General features: G+C 39.9%; 1 protein-coding gene and 1 pseudogene across 2 annotated transcripts; both read left to right on the forward strand.

Annotated features, from left to right (window-relative positions):
• Window positions 1-4,011: 4,011 nt before the first annotated feature.
• Window positions 4,012-19,770, forward strand: UBXN8 (UBX domain protein 8). Of its 2 annotated transcripts, XM_036299199.1 has the most exons (8): window positions 4,041-4,367; window positions 8,204-8,326; window positions 8,628-8,698; window positions 10,739-10,861; window positions 12,746-12,883; window positions 14,113-14,154; window positions 18,150-18,224; window positions 18,997-19,770. In XM_036299199.1, the coding sequence occupies exons 1-8, from the start codon at window positions 4,280-4,282 to the stop codon at window positions 19,162-19,164; spliced, it is 828 nt and encodes a 275-aa protein (XP_036155092.1). In that variant the 5' UTR covers window positions 4,041-4,279; the 3' UTR covers window positions 19,165-19,770. The 2 variants fall into 2 exon arrangements, with proteins under 2 accessions (XP_036155093.1, XP_036155092.1); XM_036299200.1 differs by lacking the exon at window positions 10,739-10,861 and having other exon boundaries at window positions 4,012-4,367.
• On the forward strand, window positions 8,705-10,006 carry LOC118650811 (annotated as a pseudogene).
• Window positions 19,771-19,841: the final 71 nt, after the last annotated feature.

The following is a 19,841-nucleotide window of genomic DNA, read 5'->3' on the forward strand; positions in this document are numbered from 1 at the left end:
ATTTTTTAAATGTTTTTTACTACTAAATAAACTTAGGTGATTTCCACAAAAACACGGTGAAATATTTTTCAGAAATAATAGGACTAGTCAGTGTAGCTCAGTGATTGAGCGTCGACCTACGAACCAGGAGGTCATAATTGGATTCCCGGTCAAGGCATATGCCTGGGTTTTGGACTCGATTCCCAGTGTGGGGCATGCAGGAGGCAGCTGATTAATGATCCTCTCTCGTCATTGATGTTTCCATCTCTCTCTTCCTCTCCCTTTCTCTCTGAAATAAATAAAAATATATTAAAATAAATAAATATGCAGTGAGCTAAGCCTGGCTCTAAGAGCTTTACATGTTATCTTCTCCTCAACCCGAGAAATAAACACAGTACTATTATCTCTGTATTATCTCTACTAAGTGACTAAAGAGCAGGAGCATCAACAGCATGGAGACGTGGAGATACTGGCCAAAGGGATGATTCATATCCTGGGCAGGACGGGGTACATGAGATTTCATCACAGCACTCAGAATGGAGCACAACTTAAATCTCATTGTTTATTTCTGTATTTTTTCATTAAGATTTTCAAACCACAGTTGACTGCGGATAACAAATTGCAGAAAGTGAAACATGGATAAAGGGGCCTACTGTACTTCTGTAAACAATCTGAGAAGTCTGTATGAGAAACAGTGGTATTATAAAAGAACCTTGCTCATACAGGTTGCTCAATGAAATGTATTTCTCATGAAGCATATATGAAAATAATTGCAGTCATTTATGAAGATAAAAATAATATGAGGAAAGAAAGAAAACAAACATTACTCCATAGCACAATTTCAGTGTTTATTAAGGCAAAGGATAAACACTAAAGAGATAGAACTATAACTGATTATGAAATTAATAAAAAGCAAATTTTATGATGGGAAGGAATCTTTCTGAGAATAGGAAGTTTGCTTTGTTGGGAAACTGGATACCTCAGAAGACACTTCTAGCAGGAAATGATACATGTGGTGAATAGCTTTTCATTCTTTGATCTCAAATTCATTGTTTTACAAATGTATTTGAAAATATAAAATGGGGAAGATCATAAAAAGCTTTAGAAACACTAATATTCCTATTCTGAATCTAAATATGTGCTTTTATTTCTGTAACTATTTACAGAACAAAACACCCTCCAAGTTAATGTATAAAATTAACCATCACACACTAGAGTACAAACTCCAAGAGCAGGAATCTTGTCTGCCATGTTTGTGACTACGTTCCCAGCATCTGTAACAATACCTGGGGCATAGTAGTTGCTTCATATTTGTTGTTGATTGAATGAATCAAGTCTATAATATTTGAATCATGGTTCCTCATATAACAATACCATTCCTTGTCTAAATTCACCCTTCCTCTCCTCATCACTGATATCTAAATATGGCTTCTAAAACTTACCTGTGGAGCCTTGGACAGGTTGCTCAGTTGGTTGGAGCATCGTTCCATAGACCAAAAAGGTTGTTGGTTCGGTTCCCAGTGGGGGCCATGCAATAGGTAGCAAATCAATGTTTCTCACTGACTGATGTTTCTCTTTCTCTTTCTCCCCCTTCCCATCTCGCTAAAAATCAATAAAAACATATTTTTTTAAAAAAGAAATTTGGTCCATTCTCCTTACTCAAGAACTGCCTATCATCATGGAAAGATTAACAGCCTTCTTGCTGAAACAACGGAGTCCAGGAGGCACCTGCCCTTTGCAGCCCTCAGCCCTAACTGCCTGTAACCATTATATACATTTTTATTCCTTTTGCATACCCGTTCTTATTCCTTCTGCTTACTTCCCCGTGTAATCACTGTCCTTCCACCCAATATAAGCAGCTGGCTTATCAGGTGAAGGGGTGGAAGAGCAGATTTCTGTGAATTACCTGCTGCTCTCCCATGCTGCTGGCGATATTGGAAAATAAAAATACTCATATCCGATTCAACCCTGTCTCAGCTTAATTGGCTCAAGTAGTGACAGGCAGCCTGGACCCATTCGTTGTCTGGTTTCACCTCTATGCACCTCCATTCAAATCTTAAACTGCAATATTTTAACTGCTGGTGTTCCTTTGCATTGTTTTCTAAACTTGAACTCTCACTCTTCTTGTACCCCCGTCCCCATTCCTAACATTTACAACACAATTTTGTCACGATTTCTTTCAGGAAAGTTTTTGCCCAAGCCTTAGAGTATCCCTATCACAGCACTTAGACACTGTATTGCATTTATCTGTCTACAGGTCTATCTTTCCCACCAAACTGAGTTTGTGAGGACAAATTCAGTAACTTATACGTATTTGAATATCTACGAGTTCTACAGTACCAGGCATATTGTGGGGGTTCAATAAATGTTGGCTGAATTGCATTGAAGGGTGAGGTGGGAGGATTGATGGGTCAGAAAACGAAAATTTAAAGCATGAAATCTTAAGTTTTGAGGACCTCCATAGCTTAACTGAGTTGCAGGTCGGCAGAAACGCCATAGAGGTAAGCCATGCGATGGCAATGAGGTCATATAACTGTGAAGTCAAGTCATCTATATATATAAAAGCCCAAGCTACCGTTGCGACCAAACGACCAGTTGACCAGTCACTATGATGTGCACTGACCACCAGGGGGGGCTCAATGCAGGAGCCGGCCCTGGTGGTCAATGCACTCCCACAGCCAATCTCCCACGCCAGCCAGTCTCCTCCGGTCCCTCCCCCCAGCCAGCAAACCTCCTGCGTGCGGTCCCTCCCCCCATTCCTCCTGCCCCATCCAGCAGGCCCTGGCTGGCAGCCAGCAGGCCCTGGCCAGCCTGGTCCTGACTGGGACTGGGTGAGACAGCCCCTATAGGCCCTGATTGCTGACCAGGCCTAGGGACTCCCCACCAGGGCATGAATTTCGTGCACCAGGTCTCTAGTTAACAATAAACTGGTGGCCGAAACCGGTTTGGCTCAGTGGATAGAGCGTCGGCCTGCGGACTGAAAGGTCCCAGGTTCGATTCCGGTCAAGGGCATGTACCTGGGTTGCGGGCACATCCCCAGTAGGAGGTGTGCGGGAGGCAGCTGATCGATGTTTCTCTCTCATCGATGTTTCTAACTCTCTATCTCTCTCCCTTCCTCTCTGTAAAAAATCAATAAAATATATTTTTAAAAAACAAAAAAAAACAAAAAAAAAACCAATAAACTGGTGGGCAAAAATGATAAGCAGGCACGCAGAACAAGGGGTGGCGAGTCTCTGGGATCTGGAATTAGGTGCTAGTCTCCACTTGTTAATTTAATTTTACACTTTTTCAATTACCATGTATCCTCTCTATGCCCTCTTCCACCATCCCCCCTGCCCGCAATCACCACACCAGTCTCCACTTTTGAGTCATCTTTCCAGGGTCACCAAAGACTACAGGATGCGCCAGGAACCTTGCAGGGCTGGGGAACCTCCAGCCTACGAAATCATTTGGTCTGGCCCTGCCAAGGGATTAGGGATGAGTTAATTAACTGTTGGACCAAACACAGAGGCTAATTTTAAAGTTGATAACTTAACATGCCCCTCCCCCCAATCTTATGTAACAAAAGGCTAATATGCAGATTGTCCCCTGGACCAGGAGTTGGACCAGGGGGTAGGGTGGCTGGGCAACAGCCCATGGCCCCGCCCCCTGGCTGGCCCCGCCCCCATCGCCTTCCCCAACCCCCTTTCCCGCCCCCCGCCCCCCAGCGGCTGGCAGGACCCCCACCTGTGCTTGAATTCCTACACGGGGCCTCTAGTTGTTATAAATATCCAAATGGTCTTTGGCAGAAAAAGGTTCCCCGCCCGGGAGAGAAGAGGCAGATGCTTGGGAACCAAGTGGTGCTTAGTAGCTCCGACCCAAAAGCCCACAATCACCCGTTAAGAGTCACAAGGCCAAGGGGCCAGGCGGTCTCCCCACCGCGTGCACTTTCTCTTCCAGCTGATTGTACTCTGAGAGCAGCTCTCTTTCTCTCTCTCTCTCTCTCTCTCTCTCTGTCTCGGCCTCCACTGCCCCACGCGAGGGGGAGCCGCCACGTCGGAGCTCTCGCGGGGCTTCCAAGCTCGCGGCTGGACGGCGGCCAGGGGGGCCATCTCCCCGGACACCACGTGACGTGCGGAGGGACTCGTCTTTCTCCCGACGTAAAGCGACAGATGATGAACTCAAAACAGGGGCTGACCTCAGTCTGCTCACCGACGGGGCCCTAGGCTCTAACCCTCGGCCCCAGGCCCAGCCCTCTCCCGCTAGGGCTCCACTCCGCTTTCCCAGGGGCGGAACCGGAAGGGGCGGGCCTTCCGCCGCCATGGCAGCCCGAGGGGTGGTGGGCATTTTCCTCCTCTCTGCGCTCCCCTTTTTGTGTCTGGAGCTGCGGCGTGGGATCCCCGACCTGGGTAAGTGTTGGTGCTTCCCTCTGGGCGCCCACACCGGGTAACTGCCCCGCGAGTGTGACGTAGAGGTACCCGCGTTGACTACAACTCCCAGGCTGCATCGCGCCCACGTCCCGCTTCCGGCGCCGAGTCCCTCCCGGCTCCCGTCTGCGGTCGCCGGGGAGGCCGACTGCACTTGGCGAGAAAGTGTCCCCGCAGACCTGGCGTAGTTTTGCGTGTACGGGGGCAGACGCGGGAAGCAAAGGGACAGACAGAGACACTACTTTCAGGTTGTGTTGAATGCTCCAGAGGAAATCAACAGCGTAATGTGACGTAGGCCGCCTGAGGAATCTGAAGAGATCTGAATGATCAGGAGCCAGCGCTTTGAAAACTCGGGGCAAAAACATTCCAGACACAAAAGAATTGTGACGCGTTGGAGGAAAAGGACGAAGACCCCGGGCTGGTCGGGGAGAATATGGGGGAGGAGAGTGGCCGCAGATGCATTCATTGAGCGCCTGTGAAGAGCCTACACGAAATGCTCTTTCGTTCATTCTCTAATCTGGGTACTCTGCCAGCCCTAGTGAGAGTGGAGGAAACTGAGATGTAGGGAGTAAGGTCCCGCAGGTTTTAAACCGGCCACGGGGTCAGGGTGGAGCGTGTTGGGGAAGGAAGCGGTGGCGGAGGCAGTGGGGCAGCCGGGCTTGGAGGTGGGCGAGCGGCGAAGTAGCCGGACCAGGATGGTGACCGAAGGCGGGTGCGCAGATGGGGGGCCTTGGCAGAGGACAGCCCGCTGGGTTTGTCCATGGGAGAAGCGGGACTCAGGGATGACTCTCAGGTGTGAGTGGAGCAGGCCGAGCAGCTGGTGGTGCCAACGATAGAGGGAAATGGTGGGCCTGTGGGACATCGGGCCGTTTTTGGACTTATCAGGGGTCAGTTTAGGTATCTCCTCATTAAACCGGGCTCTGTTCTGAAGTTAGGGACCATGATGCAACTCAGCTTTAATATTTCCTGTTTTCCCATTCTCCCTCAGCCACCCCTAAGAAGTCAGGTACCCATGAATGTTCCCTGAAATAAAAGAATACACTAGGGTTGTGAGTGCAGTTCCTGGTCAGACCACATGCAAGAAGCCACCAAGAAATGCATAAATAAGTGGAACAACAAATCCACACTTGCCTCTCTTTCCCTTCCTCTCCCTCTTCAAATCAGTTTAAATCAATACATTTAAAAAAAGTTAAAGACATTAAAATGCTTTTAAAAAATCTTACAAAGACCCTCCAGAAGCCTGATTCAAATCTAACACGACCTTTATCCAAATGAGATATCCAGATGTCTCCAAAATATGTATACACACTTTAACAGCTGGTAGCTCAGTTTTGAAAATGAAATGTATTTTAATAAACACTGCCTTTATAATTACTCAAAGTGTGTGTATACATTTTTTGGGATACCCTATAGAAATGTTAAATTCACACTTACCTATTTCAGAATTCACTTTGCTCCTTTACCTCTATAGCGTCCCCCTCTACTCTGCCCATTTGGAATCGTCTACTTTGCACTAATATTTGAGTCACAAGTCAATGAGAAGGTGGTTATTGAGGTTGCAGAAGGATATCTGTTCACACAATCAGCTCTGACCACACTTCTGTACATTGCTTGAGGGTAGAGACCAATCTTATTAGTTTCTGTATTCACAGCAATTACCATAATCTCTAAATTAATAAAGGCAGGCCAAAATGTATAGAAAATGCAGCTGGGTCCCTACAGCATCTCCATCTAGATCCTTCAATTTTCACTTAACTCCTTTTTCCTAGAATCCTCTTTCAAGTTGTGAAATTATGGTCTTTTACTTTTTTAAAAATAATATGTTTTTAGTGATTTTTTAGAGAGAAAGGGAGAGAGAGAGAAACATTGATGGGAGAGTAACATCAACGTTGATCGGCTGCATTGATATTGGTTCTGCGATTATCCACTGACCTTATTTAAGTCTGTTTTACCACTCATACATCCCAGTGCAGCAGCTACAGGGCTAGTTATGTGTGAAACTGTACTTAAAGATATTGATATTCTTAGCTGGAGCTGCTAATTGAATTTCCAGGGGGGAAAGTGGAATTCTAAGACCTATTCATTCACCTGGGCTGCATTTTTGGACAAACATTGAAAAATGATCCCTGTTTTTTTCTACTGTGTAAAAGCCTTCCTTGCCAATGCATTTTTACTTGTACTCAAGATAAGTATTTTAATGCTGGTTCCTCACACTTGTTACCCTTTAAATGACCTGCACATGGGCTCTTGAGAGTAGGCACACAAAAATAATTTTAAACTTTTTTTACCTGAAAAGTGTACACACAAACTAATTATTTTCTATTCCCATATAACATTTGCAAATTGCATGCTTGTTAGAACAAAAAGCAATATTATCCTATATCATAAAAGGCTAATATGCAAATCGACCAAACAGTGGAACAACCAGTCGCTATGATGCACACTGACTACAGGGGGAAGATGCTCAATTCAGGAGCTGCCCCCTGGTGGTCAGTGCGCGCCCACAGGGGGAGTGCTGTTCAGCCAGAAGCCCTGAGCTGGGCTCACAGATGGTGAGTGCAGCAATGGTGGCGGGAGCCTCTCCCGCTTCCACAGCAGTGCTAAGGATATCTGACTGCTGGCTTAGACCTGCTCCCCCCCGGGGGGAGTAGGTCTAAGCCGGCAGTTGGACATCTCCTGAGGGCTCTCGGACTGCAAGAGGGCACAGGCCGGGCTGAGGGACTCCCACCCCGCGAGTGCACGAATTTCGTGCACCAGGCCTCTAGTGGAACATAAATCCCATAACTGAGAGGTTTCTTTAAATACCAGCACTCTAGTATGAAATTACTTACATAATGGCCAGTTACCCCAGATTTACTTGTTGTATTGAGCAACACCTGAATCAGTAGTTAATGCTGTCAAAAGTTGGAGGGACTGTAATGCAAAAAATATAAATGTAAATATAAATGTATATCTGCCTGCATATATAATTCCTTCTTTAATTTTTAGTTAATTCACTACTAGCCACATCACACTGGTAAAATGTTTCCTCTACCGCTGCCTGGTAATTTTTGAGACTTATAAAATTAAACTAAAAATTCCTGGCGGGTAGAAACCATTTGTAACCCAACTTTATAGCTCCATTCCTTCACCATTTAGCAAATTATATTACACAAAGTGGGCACTTGTTACATTTTTGCTGACTTCATTTTCATCTTGGTTTTTAAAACAATATGTATGACCAAATACTGGTTTTTTTTCTAGGCAGACATACATATAGTAATTTTATTTACAAATGACCAAATTGAGACATAAAGTGCACACACACACTCACACACACACACAAAAGAAAGTACAGTTTCAAAATATAACGGTGAGAAATAAGAAATTGGTGTTTCAGTGGGAATGATTTTGTGTGTGTGTGTGTGTGTGTGTGTGTGTGTGTGTGAATGACTTTTTAAATAGAATTAGAATTTGAAAAGATGATAACATCGCCATCATTTGATTTTTTAATATATGGATAATTTTATCTCCTTCTCTGGGCAGAAGGGAAACCAGAATTTATGCATTAATGATAGTCAAACTATGTATAATGTAGATAGTCACTTGAATTAAACTTATATTCATGACACAAAAGATGTTCTAGAATTGTTTTCTGAAAACTTTTTGGTATTGACAAACATGATGAATTTTGATGCTTATAGGATATGAAAAGTCATAAGACAGTTGCATAACTTAACTTTTACTGTATTTTTCTAGGACAAATAATTTTCTAATGTGTTATAACTTATTAGTAGTATCAAAAAAGTGTTTTTAATTTTATTTTTTTCCTTTATAAGGAATTAAAGATATAATTTTGCTGTGTGGCCGGATCTTCTTACTGCTTGCTCTTCTTACTTTAATTATTTCTGTGACTACCTCATGGCTTAACTCATTTAAACCTTCCCAAGTTCACCTGAAAGGTAAGTTTATTGTTTATCTACCTTTTTATACTATTCTTTAAATTTTTTTTTTATTGTTTAAAGTATTACATATGTCTTCTTCCTTGATTGACCTCCCCCTCACCACCACTCCCACCTCCCAGGACAAGCCCCCACCTCATTTCATTATTTCAAAATATCTGTTTTTCATTATTTCAAAATACTGCTTTTTGAAGGCTTGTCTAAAAAAATGTTAAGATCTATAGGCCCTTTTCAGAGAAAATAGTATTCAACTTATTGATACTTGGGAATTAAAAAACACTTCTATGTTTTGATGTCTTAGATGAAGAAGAGAAAAATGTGCAAAGGCAGAAACTTGCAAGAAAAAAACAACAAGAGGCACAGGGTGAAAAGGTAAAGCATAATTTTTAGCGAATATATCTAGAAAGAATACAAAAATATCTGGGGCATTTAAAATTTAGGTCTGTTGCTGTCTGTGCTCAGATTTTTTAAATTATTGAGGTCAAATTCAATGATATAAAATTAACCATTGTAAAGGGTACAATTCAGTGGCATAACAGTCACAATGTTGTGCAACCACTACCTCTATCTAGTTCCAAGACATTTTCTTCGCGTCCAAAGAAAACCCCACCTTTCAGGCAGAACTGCCATCTCCCATTTAATTCACCAAAATGACTAACACAAAGGAAAGAAGAAAGGCATCGCTGTATGTTCTCAAGACTCAAGGCCTTTTAGAAAACCTGAGTGACTCGTTTGGCAGAATACATTGTGAACCTACAAGAAAGGTGATATTTTAGACATCGAGGGATTGGGCACTGTTCAGAATGCCCCACAAATGTTTCCATGGCAAACTGGAAGAGCACAATGTCCCCCCATGTGGTGGGCACTGTTGTAAACAAACAAGGGCAAGATTCTTGCCAAAAGAACTAATGTACCTATTGAGCATGGTAAGCACTCTAAGAGCCAAGATAGCTTCCTGAAAAGTGGGAAGGAAAATGATTAGAAAAAGAAGGAAGCCAAAGAGAAAGGTGCTTGGGTTTATCTGAAGTGTGAGCCTGCTCCACTCAGAGAAGCACACTTTGTGAGAACCAATGGAAGGGGCCTGTGTGTTGGAACCCATTCCCTATGAATTCATGGCATGATAAACGGGGTGGGGAGAAAACCCCATACCCATTAAGCAGTTACTTCCTCATTCCCCCTCCTTTCATCCTCTAGCAGCCATCAATCTGCTTCTGTTTGTATGTATTTATTTATTCTGGATATTGCATATAATGAAATCTCATAACATGGCCTTTTGTGTCTGGCTTTTTTCACTTAGCATAATATTTTCCAGCGTTCATCCATATAGCATGTATCAGAACTTCATTCATTTTTATGGCTGAGTAATATTCTATTGCCTGGAACTATCAGAATTTAATTATCCATCCATTCCTTGATGCACATTTAGGTTGTTTCCTCTTTTTGGCTATTGTGCATAGTGCTGCTAGTGTTAACTGTTTGATAGAATTAACCAGTGAATCCATCTGGTCCTGAGTTTTTCTTTGGTGGTTTGTAATTACAGATTCAGTCTCTCCTTAGGTCTGTCCTGTTTCTTCTTGAGTCAGTTTTGATAATTTGTATATTTCTAGGAATTTGTCCATTTCATTTTGGTTATCTAAGTATTCTGTTATATTCTTTTTTATTTCTATAAGATTGGTAGTAATATCCCCATATTTATTTCTGATGTTATTTTTTCTTAGTCAAGTTATAGGTTTGTCAATTTTACTCATCTTCTCAACTAACCCATTTTTGGTTTTGTTGGTTCTATTGTTTTCTAGAATTCTGTGTGTTTTTCTCTCTCTGTAATCTTTATTGTTTGCTTCCGTATTTATTCTAGCTTTGGGTTTAGTTTTTTCTATTTTTTTTATAATGTAGAGCTAATTTACTAATTTGAGATCTTTCTTCTTTAATTAGATGTTATATCAGTTACCACTCCTCCATCTGCCCTCACATATAGTGGTTTGGGGATTGTAATATTTATTTCATCAGTGATGAAATTTGGAATCCAAAAATAGTTTCTACTTTAACATGATTGAGCTGTCAATTTATGTTTTCCCAAATTGTTTATGTCTTGGATAAATTGCCCTGACTTTAAGCTCCTAGAAGGAATCTTTGCATCCCCAGCCCTCAGTTTTTGTTGCATTGAAAACACATTAAAGGAATATAGAGGGGACTGCCATACAAGCAAAAGTATAGAACATTTGTTTTTATTTGCATTATGTACAAATGCAAATTTTTAGAGAGTGATGCAAAGGTGGTAGATGCTTTTTTGGCAAGATTGAGTTAATGTGAAAACAACTTCTGACTTGGTTCTTACTGACAACTTTATAGACAATGTAAAATCTTAGGAATGTTAATGTATAGTAACAACACCTAATTTACTTTTTTGAACAGGCCAGCAGATATGTAGAGAATGTTCTAAAACCTCATCAGGAAATGAAATTGAAAAAACTAGAAGAGCGCTTTTATCGAATGACGGGTGAAACCTGGAAGTTAAGCCATGGTCATAAACTTGGGGTTAGAAAATATTCCATTTTGAATTCTATTACTTATGTTTTGTTTTACATATATTGATTTTTTAAAATTGCAAATGATACTAACCTGTTAATACAGCCTTTTTTAGGAGTTTTTATTAGTGACTGTATATCAATTTTTATTCAGCATATTTGTGTGTTGAGCAGTTAAGTGCCGAAGAACATGTAACTTAGAGCCTTGAAAGGCTCTGACATAAGGTAATCTTTAAGAAAACTATTGACTCTATCACTGTGTTTCATATGAGGGAATTCATTTTTCCTCAAGGAAGATCTCCAAGGTATTATAAGCTCACATTATATTCACTTTGTTTGGCTCTTCTTTTGTAAAGCCACATTAACCTATGACTCTTTTTTCCTTTGGCCTCAAATATGAATTTTGTCATTTGCTACTGGAAGTTTACAATTTCATTTTCTTACAGAGGAAAATGGACATTCATAAACGAATCAAGTTTTAGAATAACTGGCCATAGATTTTATGTGTAACATTTCTGTCCCCAAAACTTATTTGCTTTCTGTTTATACTGCACCTGTCACCATGTTATAAAGAAAATGACTTAGTAAAGGTGAACAGGATTCTTATAGTGAAGCAGAATCAGTTTTTATTTATTGCATAATGGTAAATATATCACTAAATAATCAAGGGTGGGTAATAAAATTAATGTGAAATGCACCTGCTCCATATGGTGAATTCACTTCTGAGTTGAATTTGCCTTTTGTTCAGTTTTGTGGTGTTAGACATTGATAGCCTTATTTTAGTCTGCCATGTCTCTTTCTGAAATGGTCACAGTGTGAATTAGTCATTCTGTCCCTTGCTTTTATACTGTATCTTCATGGTACTAGTAGTACCATGGCTAGTGGGGACAACAAAAAGTTGGACTGGGTAGACCTTCAGTGTTATTTATAACGTAAGGCTCTCAGGACTATCAAAGAACATGAGAATTGGAACGTAGAGCTGAAAGAAAGTATCTATCAGGTGATCCAGCCCCGGAATTTGCAGTGAAGTGGCTTAAGTTTGGTCAGTTAATTGTTCAGCATCAGGATCTCTTGACTTCCATTCCCTATGCTCCTTCCACAACTTCTCTTAGGATGAAGGAATGGGGAAAGTCGCCTATCAAAATGGTGGCCATTTTAGTCTGATAAAGAGAACTTTTAGAAAGTCAGTAGATATGGAAGAAAGACATTAGTGAGCTAATAAGTATACATTCGAGAATTTGACACTTAAGTGAATTATCTTGCTAAGGAAGAAATTTTGATACATAATATTAATACAAATAATCTTTATGATTTCTGGAATAAAATCCTTTGCCTCCTAAAGTGATTAATTCAAATGGAAGCTCAAAGTTTGAATTTGAGAACTAAAATATGTGTACATATAACAAGATACGAGGGCTGCATTCAGCTGTGGAAGTCTTGCATCACACAAACATGTCAAACTCACAGCCAGTGGGCCACATGTGAGTTTGACATGCTTGAGAGACGTGTTTTTACATAGATGTACTATTTTCACGGCTGTTCAAGGCATCATTCCTTGCACTGCCTTGCTTCCTTTACTGACAGGAGGAAAAGATATCTCCAGGTTTCCTTCTTTCTTCCATCCTACTGAAAACCTTGGGAGTCAATTAAAATGGAAAGGCCTGTCTCAGCTTCGTATCTATCAGACGGAACACCAGCGCTGGATAAGGGTAGTGTCTGCAAGATGTTAAGCTCCATGTTTTCCTGTCTAAGGAGATAATGCTTTAATTTTCTGGATCTTTTAGTGACTTAATTCTATTTTCTACTGGAATGCCATCAGGGTAAAAGGAATAACCATTGTGAATACAGTTGATAGGAAGCAACACTTCAGAAAGTGTCCGTTGTTTTTGACTAGGGTGATGAAGATTTGGCGCTTGAAACTGACAGTCAGGCATCTTTTGAAACAGCAAACAGAAAAGCAGCAAAGAGACGGAACTTGCCTAAGCCTTCAACCAAGGTTTCACCACCTGCTGAACAGCCCATGCAGAAGGAGGTTGGTTACTTCATGCCTGCTCATTGCACTGTCTCATTGTATTGCAAGAACCTTGTTCTGTGGGTGAGGTGGTGCACTGAGGAAGGAGGACTGGCTTTTTAATCCAGATGTCTTCCCACTCATTTACAAAGTGATCGCCTTCATTAAGGGTCACTTTTCCCTGCTTAATATTAGTGTTCTGAAGCAAACTTAGAAGGAAGCTATGAAGAGACATGATAATAGGTTTAGGAAATAGTTCTTTTTGAGGAAGTAATTTGGTTATGTAGAAATAGAAAATATAATGTTTACTAAGGAAACATCCCTATGGGTAGCTAAGACATGGTTAAGCCATATTTAGTGAGCGGCTGCCATTAACATGCGTGTGTCGTTTTCCTCAGTAGCACTTCTAGGGAATGGGTCAGTGACCATTCACTTTGGAACAGTGCCCAGGTTTATTATTCCATCTTTCCTTTCAAACTTTTAATCCTTAAGTTAAATTTGGAGCGAGCAAAGATTGGAAATAAGAAGTCTGTTTTTACTGCCTCTTAGGGAAAGCTGATAGGTTATCTATGCAATCCTTGAAAATGGTTTCTAATGTATTGCTTCTCAGTCTGAGGTTTCCTGATCCCTTAATGGAGTTTGAGGGTGAGAATCAGGTCATGGAACTATTTCTTACATTTCAAAAGATCTAATGAACTGGATGGACTAGTTAAAAATTCAAGATTCTTTGCTTTGACTGTCACATGCTTTTGATACCAAAGAAAAACAAATGGTTTATTTAATAAATGCAACTAGTGTTTGTTAGATGAAATGTTATAAAACGTGGATTTCTATGGTATCAAACAACAAAAAGTGTACCTAGAGGGGAAATTGTTGGTAATAAGTATTTTAATGAGAGAAAATGGTCTGAACATCTGGTTTTTTAAGAGATTAACCAAAATAGTGAAGCATTGAGTAAATCATGAAAGTAACCAAAGTGAATGGTTGTTAACCAGTCCTGTAGAATTGCCAGTGAAGAAAAATATACACTCATCTTAAAATGTATATATGTATGAACCTAAATTATTTGTGGGTCTTAATGAACTAAATGTGTACAGATTGGTAGCTGTCATCTTAAAATCCTATTTTTATGATCTTTTGTTAGCACAAAGTTGCTTACCCAAAAATGTTTATTAATTGAGCTCTCACTTGCATTGTAAGCTTTCTTCAAAATGTATTTATTCCTATTACTAACACTTACTTTTCCTTAGGTTTCAGATTTACCTGAAGAACCCTCTGAAACAGCTGAAGAAGTAAGCTTATTTTCTTCCTTTAAAAATTAAATATATTTTCTATTTCCTTTAACATCGAGTATGTCTTGTCTAAATTTGGGTTTTGAAAGTGAAGATAGCAAACGTGTTTCTGTGATTGCACTGTAACTAGTCTTGTTTTGAATATGGTAATATCAACCCCCCGCCCTGCCCCCCACTCGTGTCCTGTTTTGGAAGCCTGATGTCTGCAGAGTGTGTTTTTAGAGCTTAGGTAAAGGTAGAATACATGGCTTTTCTATAGATACGTACACCTGAAACCTATATAATTTTATAACCAATGTCACCCCAATAAATTCATTTGGGGGAAAAAAATATATGTATATGGGCTTTTCCAGAACTTTAAGTCAGCAAATGAATTCTTTTATTAAAGATGAAAATAGGCAGATGACTTCAAATTGCAGTTTTCCCCTTAAAAAAGAGAAAGCAAAGAATGCAGCTACTTTTTAGATATTTGAATGGAAGGATGGTTTGCTGTTTGGGAGGCAGGGTCGGACTGAATCCCACTCTGCATTGAGCTGCTTTCTGCCCAGTTGCTTTGTTATAATCTAAGCTGCCGTTCGGCCGTTGCCCAGCTTAGTTTTAGACACATCTCCAATGCACTGGAGCACATATTTTTAAAGCCAATTACTCATTTAGGCAAAGGAGAGCCCTAGTGTTTTCCATTAACTTGGGGCTCAGGGACTGTTACACTCCTTAAAAATCATTTTTGCAACAGTCAAGAAAGCCATTGGGAGTGGCTCATTTTTGTCAACACATTTGTAACATTTAAGTTTAGTACTTTGGATGTCATAGGAAAATCCAAAAGTCCTACAGAAATAGAGATAATAAAGTGTATAATGTTTTTTTAAAACACACACACATTCCTAATTCCTCCCCATTATACATGATAAATTCATGCCTATGATATGTCTGTCCCGACACACATTCTCACTTCTTGTCAAGCCTGGGTTGGTATCCATGACAACAATTTATAATACAGGAGTATTTAAATATAGCTCATGTTTGACAGGGAACTCCTTTGATGAATTTACTTTGGCTTTAACATATTAAGTTATTTTACACAACTGCAGTTTGCCACCAAAGGTGCATGGATTATAGACCTCAGGTTGTCAGTGAATCCTTTTAAATTATACCTTTTTGTGATTATATGTAAAAGGACGGTGCTTTTTTCCCCAATCTCTGATCTTCTGTCCCTATAAAGGTTGAGGAACCTCCACCACAGAGGCAGTTGGTGTTGCTTTCCTCTTGTAGAGAGTTATTTATAGTCAATCCATTTTGCTTTCTTCTCTCCCCTTTTCCAGTACTTGTTAGGGGATATTTTGTGTTACACTCATTAAAGTTTATGTCAGAGTAATGGAATTTTCGAGCTGGAATGAGCCTAAATAACTCATCCCATCTCCCTACTTGAGGCTGAAGCCACAGAGAGGAGGCGTTTCCGAGGAACCTGCTGGGAGAACTTAGGCCTCTGGCTGTAGCCAGCACTCCCCCCTTATTCACTCTAACCAATACTGTCCCTCTTTCCTTCTCCCTTCTCTGATGTTTGGTCCACTTTGTTCTGTTTTTGGTTAATAAAGTCAACAAAATTATAGTAAATAATTGTTACCTGAGAATCACATGTAAAATATATGCACTATATATTGTTTTAATTGGTATAAGCAGCTTTTATAATAAAGTTTTATTAAGAATATTAAGAATGCCACTAATGTATAGTTAGTTGATACTGCTTGATACTTTTACAGTGTATTCTATTCCCCACTAATCAAGAAAAGCTGCCCCGGCTGGTTTGGCTCAGTGGATAGAGCATCAGCCTGCGGACTCCAGGGTCCCAGGTTCGATTCCGGCCAAGGGCACATGCCCTGCTTGCGGGCTCCATCCCCCCCAGTAGGGGGCGTGCAGGATGCAGCCAATCAATGATTCTCATCATTGATGTTTCTATCTCCCTCTCTCTCCCTTCCTCTCTGAAATCAATAAAAAAAAAAAAAAGAAAAGCTAAGTATTGGAATATTTTGATTCTACCAGAATCATCATTGGAAAAGGCATTTTCCATCTGTACAGTTGCTACTGCTTATAGACTTCTAAGAAGTCAGTGAAAAAATTCTTAACTCCCTACCAACCACTTATAAGCTGTTAGTCTTATTTCCCTGGATGACTTTAAATAAATACGCTTTTATTGATTTCAGAGACAGGTAGGGAGAGGGAGAGAGGGGTAGAAAAATCAATGATGAGAGAATCATTGATCGGCTGCCTCCTGCATGCCCCCTATTAGGGATTGAGCCCACCACCCAGGCATGTGCCCTGACCTAGAATCGAACAGTGATCTGGGTTCATGGGTCCTGATTTATGACAAGGGAGGGAGGGATGTGAAAGATAATTAATGCAATTATGAGTTTTGTAATACCTGTTACCATATTACCACAGTAACTACTTTCATTATTGTATGCTATCTTACTTCATTTTAAGAAGTACCTGGGAACCAAATTTTAATTATTGCTGCTACTTCCAATTTATATGTAATTTAAAAATCTGCATTTGTGACAATGATGTACTTTCTAATTTTGGGTTGTATCCCAGGCATTTTATCCATTCATATAAGTCAGTCCACTACACTGTTGGTAATATTAAGAGAAAATGCACAACCAACTTTCATGATAATTGTAATAACAGAACAGTTGCTAGATTTCAAATAATAATCATTTCTGTCAAGTTTCATTTAATCATAATGCAAAAAACATTAATTCACTATATTTGAACCTCAGTTTCTCATAAAGCATTTGGCTTTAATTCTCTACCAGATCACGGAACAAACCATCACTGAAAAAGTTAAATCTTATTTCTAAAAATAAGCAAAATTGACCTTTTAGTCTGTGATTCAGTTATTCTATGATTTCTTTGTTTTATTATAAAACTTTTATGTAGAAATAAATAACAGCCCAACTGATTTGGATGTGAGCCAAATACCTTACCTACTTGAATGGAAATATTTTCTAATATGGCTTTCCTGAAGTGGGTAGGTACTGTTATAAAACCACCATTTCACCCTAGCTGGTTTGGCTCAGTATATAGAGCATTCAGCCTGTGGACTGAAGGGTCCTGGGTTCGATTCCGGTCAAGGGCACATGCCCGGGTTGTGGGCTCGATCCCCCAGTGGAGGGTGTGCAGGAGGAAGCCAATCAATGATACTTTTTTATCATTGATGTTTCTATATCTCTCCCTCTCCATCTCTGAAATCAATTAAAAAATATATTTATATATAAAACACCACCATTTTTATATACTGTGGTACTCATATAACTTCAGGATAGTTACTATGATAAGACTGTAACAAAGGGTTTCCTGACAGGTAAATAATGAACATCAGAAGAAATGACTAATTCATCATCTTTTCTTTTTAGAATGTCCTTTATATACTAGCAGTTTGTAAGCCCGTTATAGCTGTTTTACTTACAGTTTTATCAAAGGGAAGAGTATGGGGAAACTCAGTACATAATGCAGATAAAGCAGGACTGCTCCCATGACAGTTCTCCGAGCTCTCAGCAACCAGGACCAGCTCTAGGCTCGTCTCCTTTGCTTGGATGACCTAGGCATGGTGCACAGCCCACAGCAGTAGAGTGGACGGGGGAACTTTTGTTCCCTTCAGCCTAGGGTTTCTCTTGTCTGTAGACTGAGCTGGCACTGACCTTCCTGGGTGGGTAGGTCACTTTTGAAGCCCAATTGCAATCTGGATGTGATCTGGGCAGACAGCTTGTTTAGTCTCGGGTGTCCTCTCTGGAAGGCTTTCCTCAGTCAATAGGAAGATGTTTTCAGTTTCAGAATTACTTCTTTTTAGTGAATTTTATATGGACCTTTATGTTGGTCTACTCTCTCAGAGCTAATTCCTGCAAAATCCCTCGTGAGTTTTTATAATCACAGATGTTATAATTTTGGAATTGCATGGAGCAGTGGATTGGAATTCTTATCTGAACATTTTTATTCCTCAGGTAGTTACCATAGCTCTCCGGTGTCCAAGTGGGAGTGTCCTGAGGAGAAGGTTTCTTAAGTCTTGCAGTTCACAGGTGAGGAAATTCGTATTTTGAGAAATATTTTTATTGAATTTGACAATAGTATATTCTCATGCAGTGGGAGAGGTTTTACTAGTCACACTGTTACCTGGTACTCTCATCACTTTCATGTAGTCCATGTTGAGGATAAAGGGCATTTCTATGTATACTACATTGCAGAAACTTAGGTAATTAGGCCTGCTGGGTCCTTTTGAACTGCGATTGCTGCAAAATTTTTTTCAGTTTTCCATTTTCCTATTTATTTTTTGTCTTTTTGTTGTTGTTACAATTACATTTTCACAGGTTGGTGGGTAAGATGCTTTCAAAGCAGCCAGTATTAACTTTGTTCCCATTATACATTAGTTCCTGCTTGATTTTGATGTGGCTAAGATTATGATCCAAATCATTTTTTTCCCCCAAATGCTAACTTTTTGTTCTCAATCTTTTTATTTTTTCCATTCTTTTTTCCCTTGCCTTTTCTCAATCTTTTTATTGAATAATCTTTCCCTTCCCTATGATTGGGGCCTTGCTATTTGTTAAATGCCTCTGCTGACTGTGGGTGCCAGTAGTCCCTGGACCTTAAACAAAATGTATTAAAGGTTATTCACATCTCAGAATCCATGGTATGGTATTTTCTTTACACTCCAGAAAGTCCCTTTGAAAGGTGTAAGCATTGTTGCATTATTCCTAGGGGCATGTTAAACAATGAACAAATTGTAAAATATCATGATGACCCTGAGGGACACCAGAGTGTACAGTATTGACAACTACTTTTCTTATCTTTTAGGTTCTACTTGACTGGATGGTGAAAATTGGGTACCACACATCCCTATACAGCCTTTCTACTTCCTTTCCAAGAATTCCTCTGGAAGTTGAGGGAGGCTGTTCACTGCAGGACATAGGAATAACTGTGGATACTATACTCAATGTGGAGGAAAAAGAGCCATGCAACTAGAAATGAAGAATACCTGTTCTACATAAAACCAGTTATGTTGTGACCTTACAGGACAACAAAGGATTCACATTAAAATCATGACATACCTTGATTAAACTCAAGGCAGTAAACACGTTAGTGTTAATATCCATGGGAATATATGGATATAAAGGGTTAGAAAAGGAGTGCTTTCTGCATATAGTGAATCTTATTCTTTGGTATCACCTTTGCTCATTCGCAGATCTTTTGTTTCTTTTTTTAAATTTAAATTTTTTTTTCAACTACAGTTATTCAATATTATATTAATTTCAGGTATACAGCATAGTGAGTAGGCATGTGATTAGACATAACTTAAGAGGCAATCTCCCTCGTAAGTCTAATACTCCTGACTCCATATGTAGTTATTACAATATTATTGACTATATTCCTTAAATTGAACTTTACATCCTCATGACTGTTTTGTAACTGCCAATTTGTACTTCTTAATTCCTTCACCTTTTTCTCACCCCCCAACCCTGCTCCCATCTGGCAATAGGAGTTTATTCTTTTTATCCATGAATTTGTTTGTTTTGTTTGTGCATTTTTTTATATTCCACATACAAGTAAAATCACATGGTATTTGTCTTTCTCTGTCTGACTTATTTCACTTAGCATAATACCCTCTAGGTCCTTCTATGTTGTCACAAATGGTAAATTTT

This window comes from Myotis myotis, unplaced genomic scaffold, assembly GCF_014108235.1.
Source record: "Myotis myotis isolate mMyoMyo1 unplaced genomic scaffold, mMyoMyo1.p scaffold_m19_p_3, whole genome shotgun sequence".
Taxonomy (NCBI): domain Eukaryota; kingdom Metazoa; phylum Chordata; class Mammalia; order Chiroptera; family Vespertilionidae; genus Myotis; species Myotis myotis.

Excerpts from the sequence above, each read along its gene's own strand:
- UBXN8 (XM_036299199.1), top strand. The coding sequence starts at position 4,280 with ATGGCAGCCCGAGGGGTGGTGGGCATTTTCCTCCTCTCTGCGCTCCCC. Across the intron at positions 12,884-14,112 it reads AACAGCCCATGCAGAAGGAG|GTTTCAGATTTACCTGAAGA; the intron begins GTTGGTTACTTC and ends ACTTTTCCTTAG. Across the intron at positions 18,225-18,996 it reads TTAAGTCTTGCAGTTCACAG|GTTCTACTTGACTGGATGGT; the intron begins GTGAGGAAATTC and ends CTTATCTTTTAG.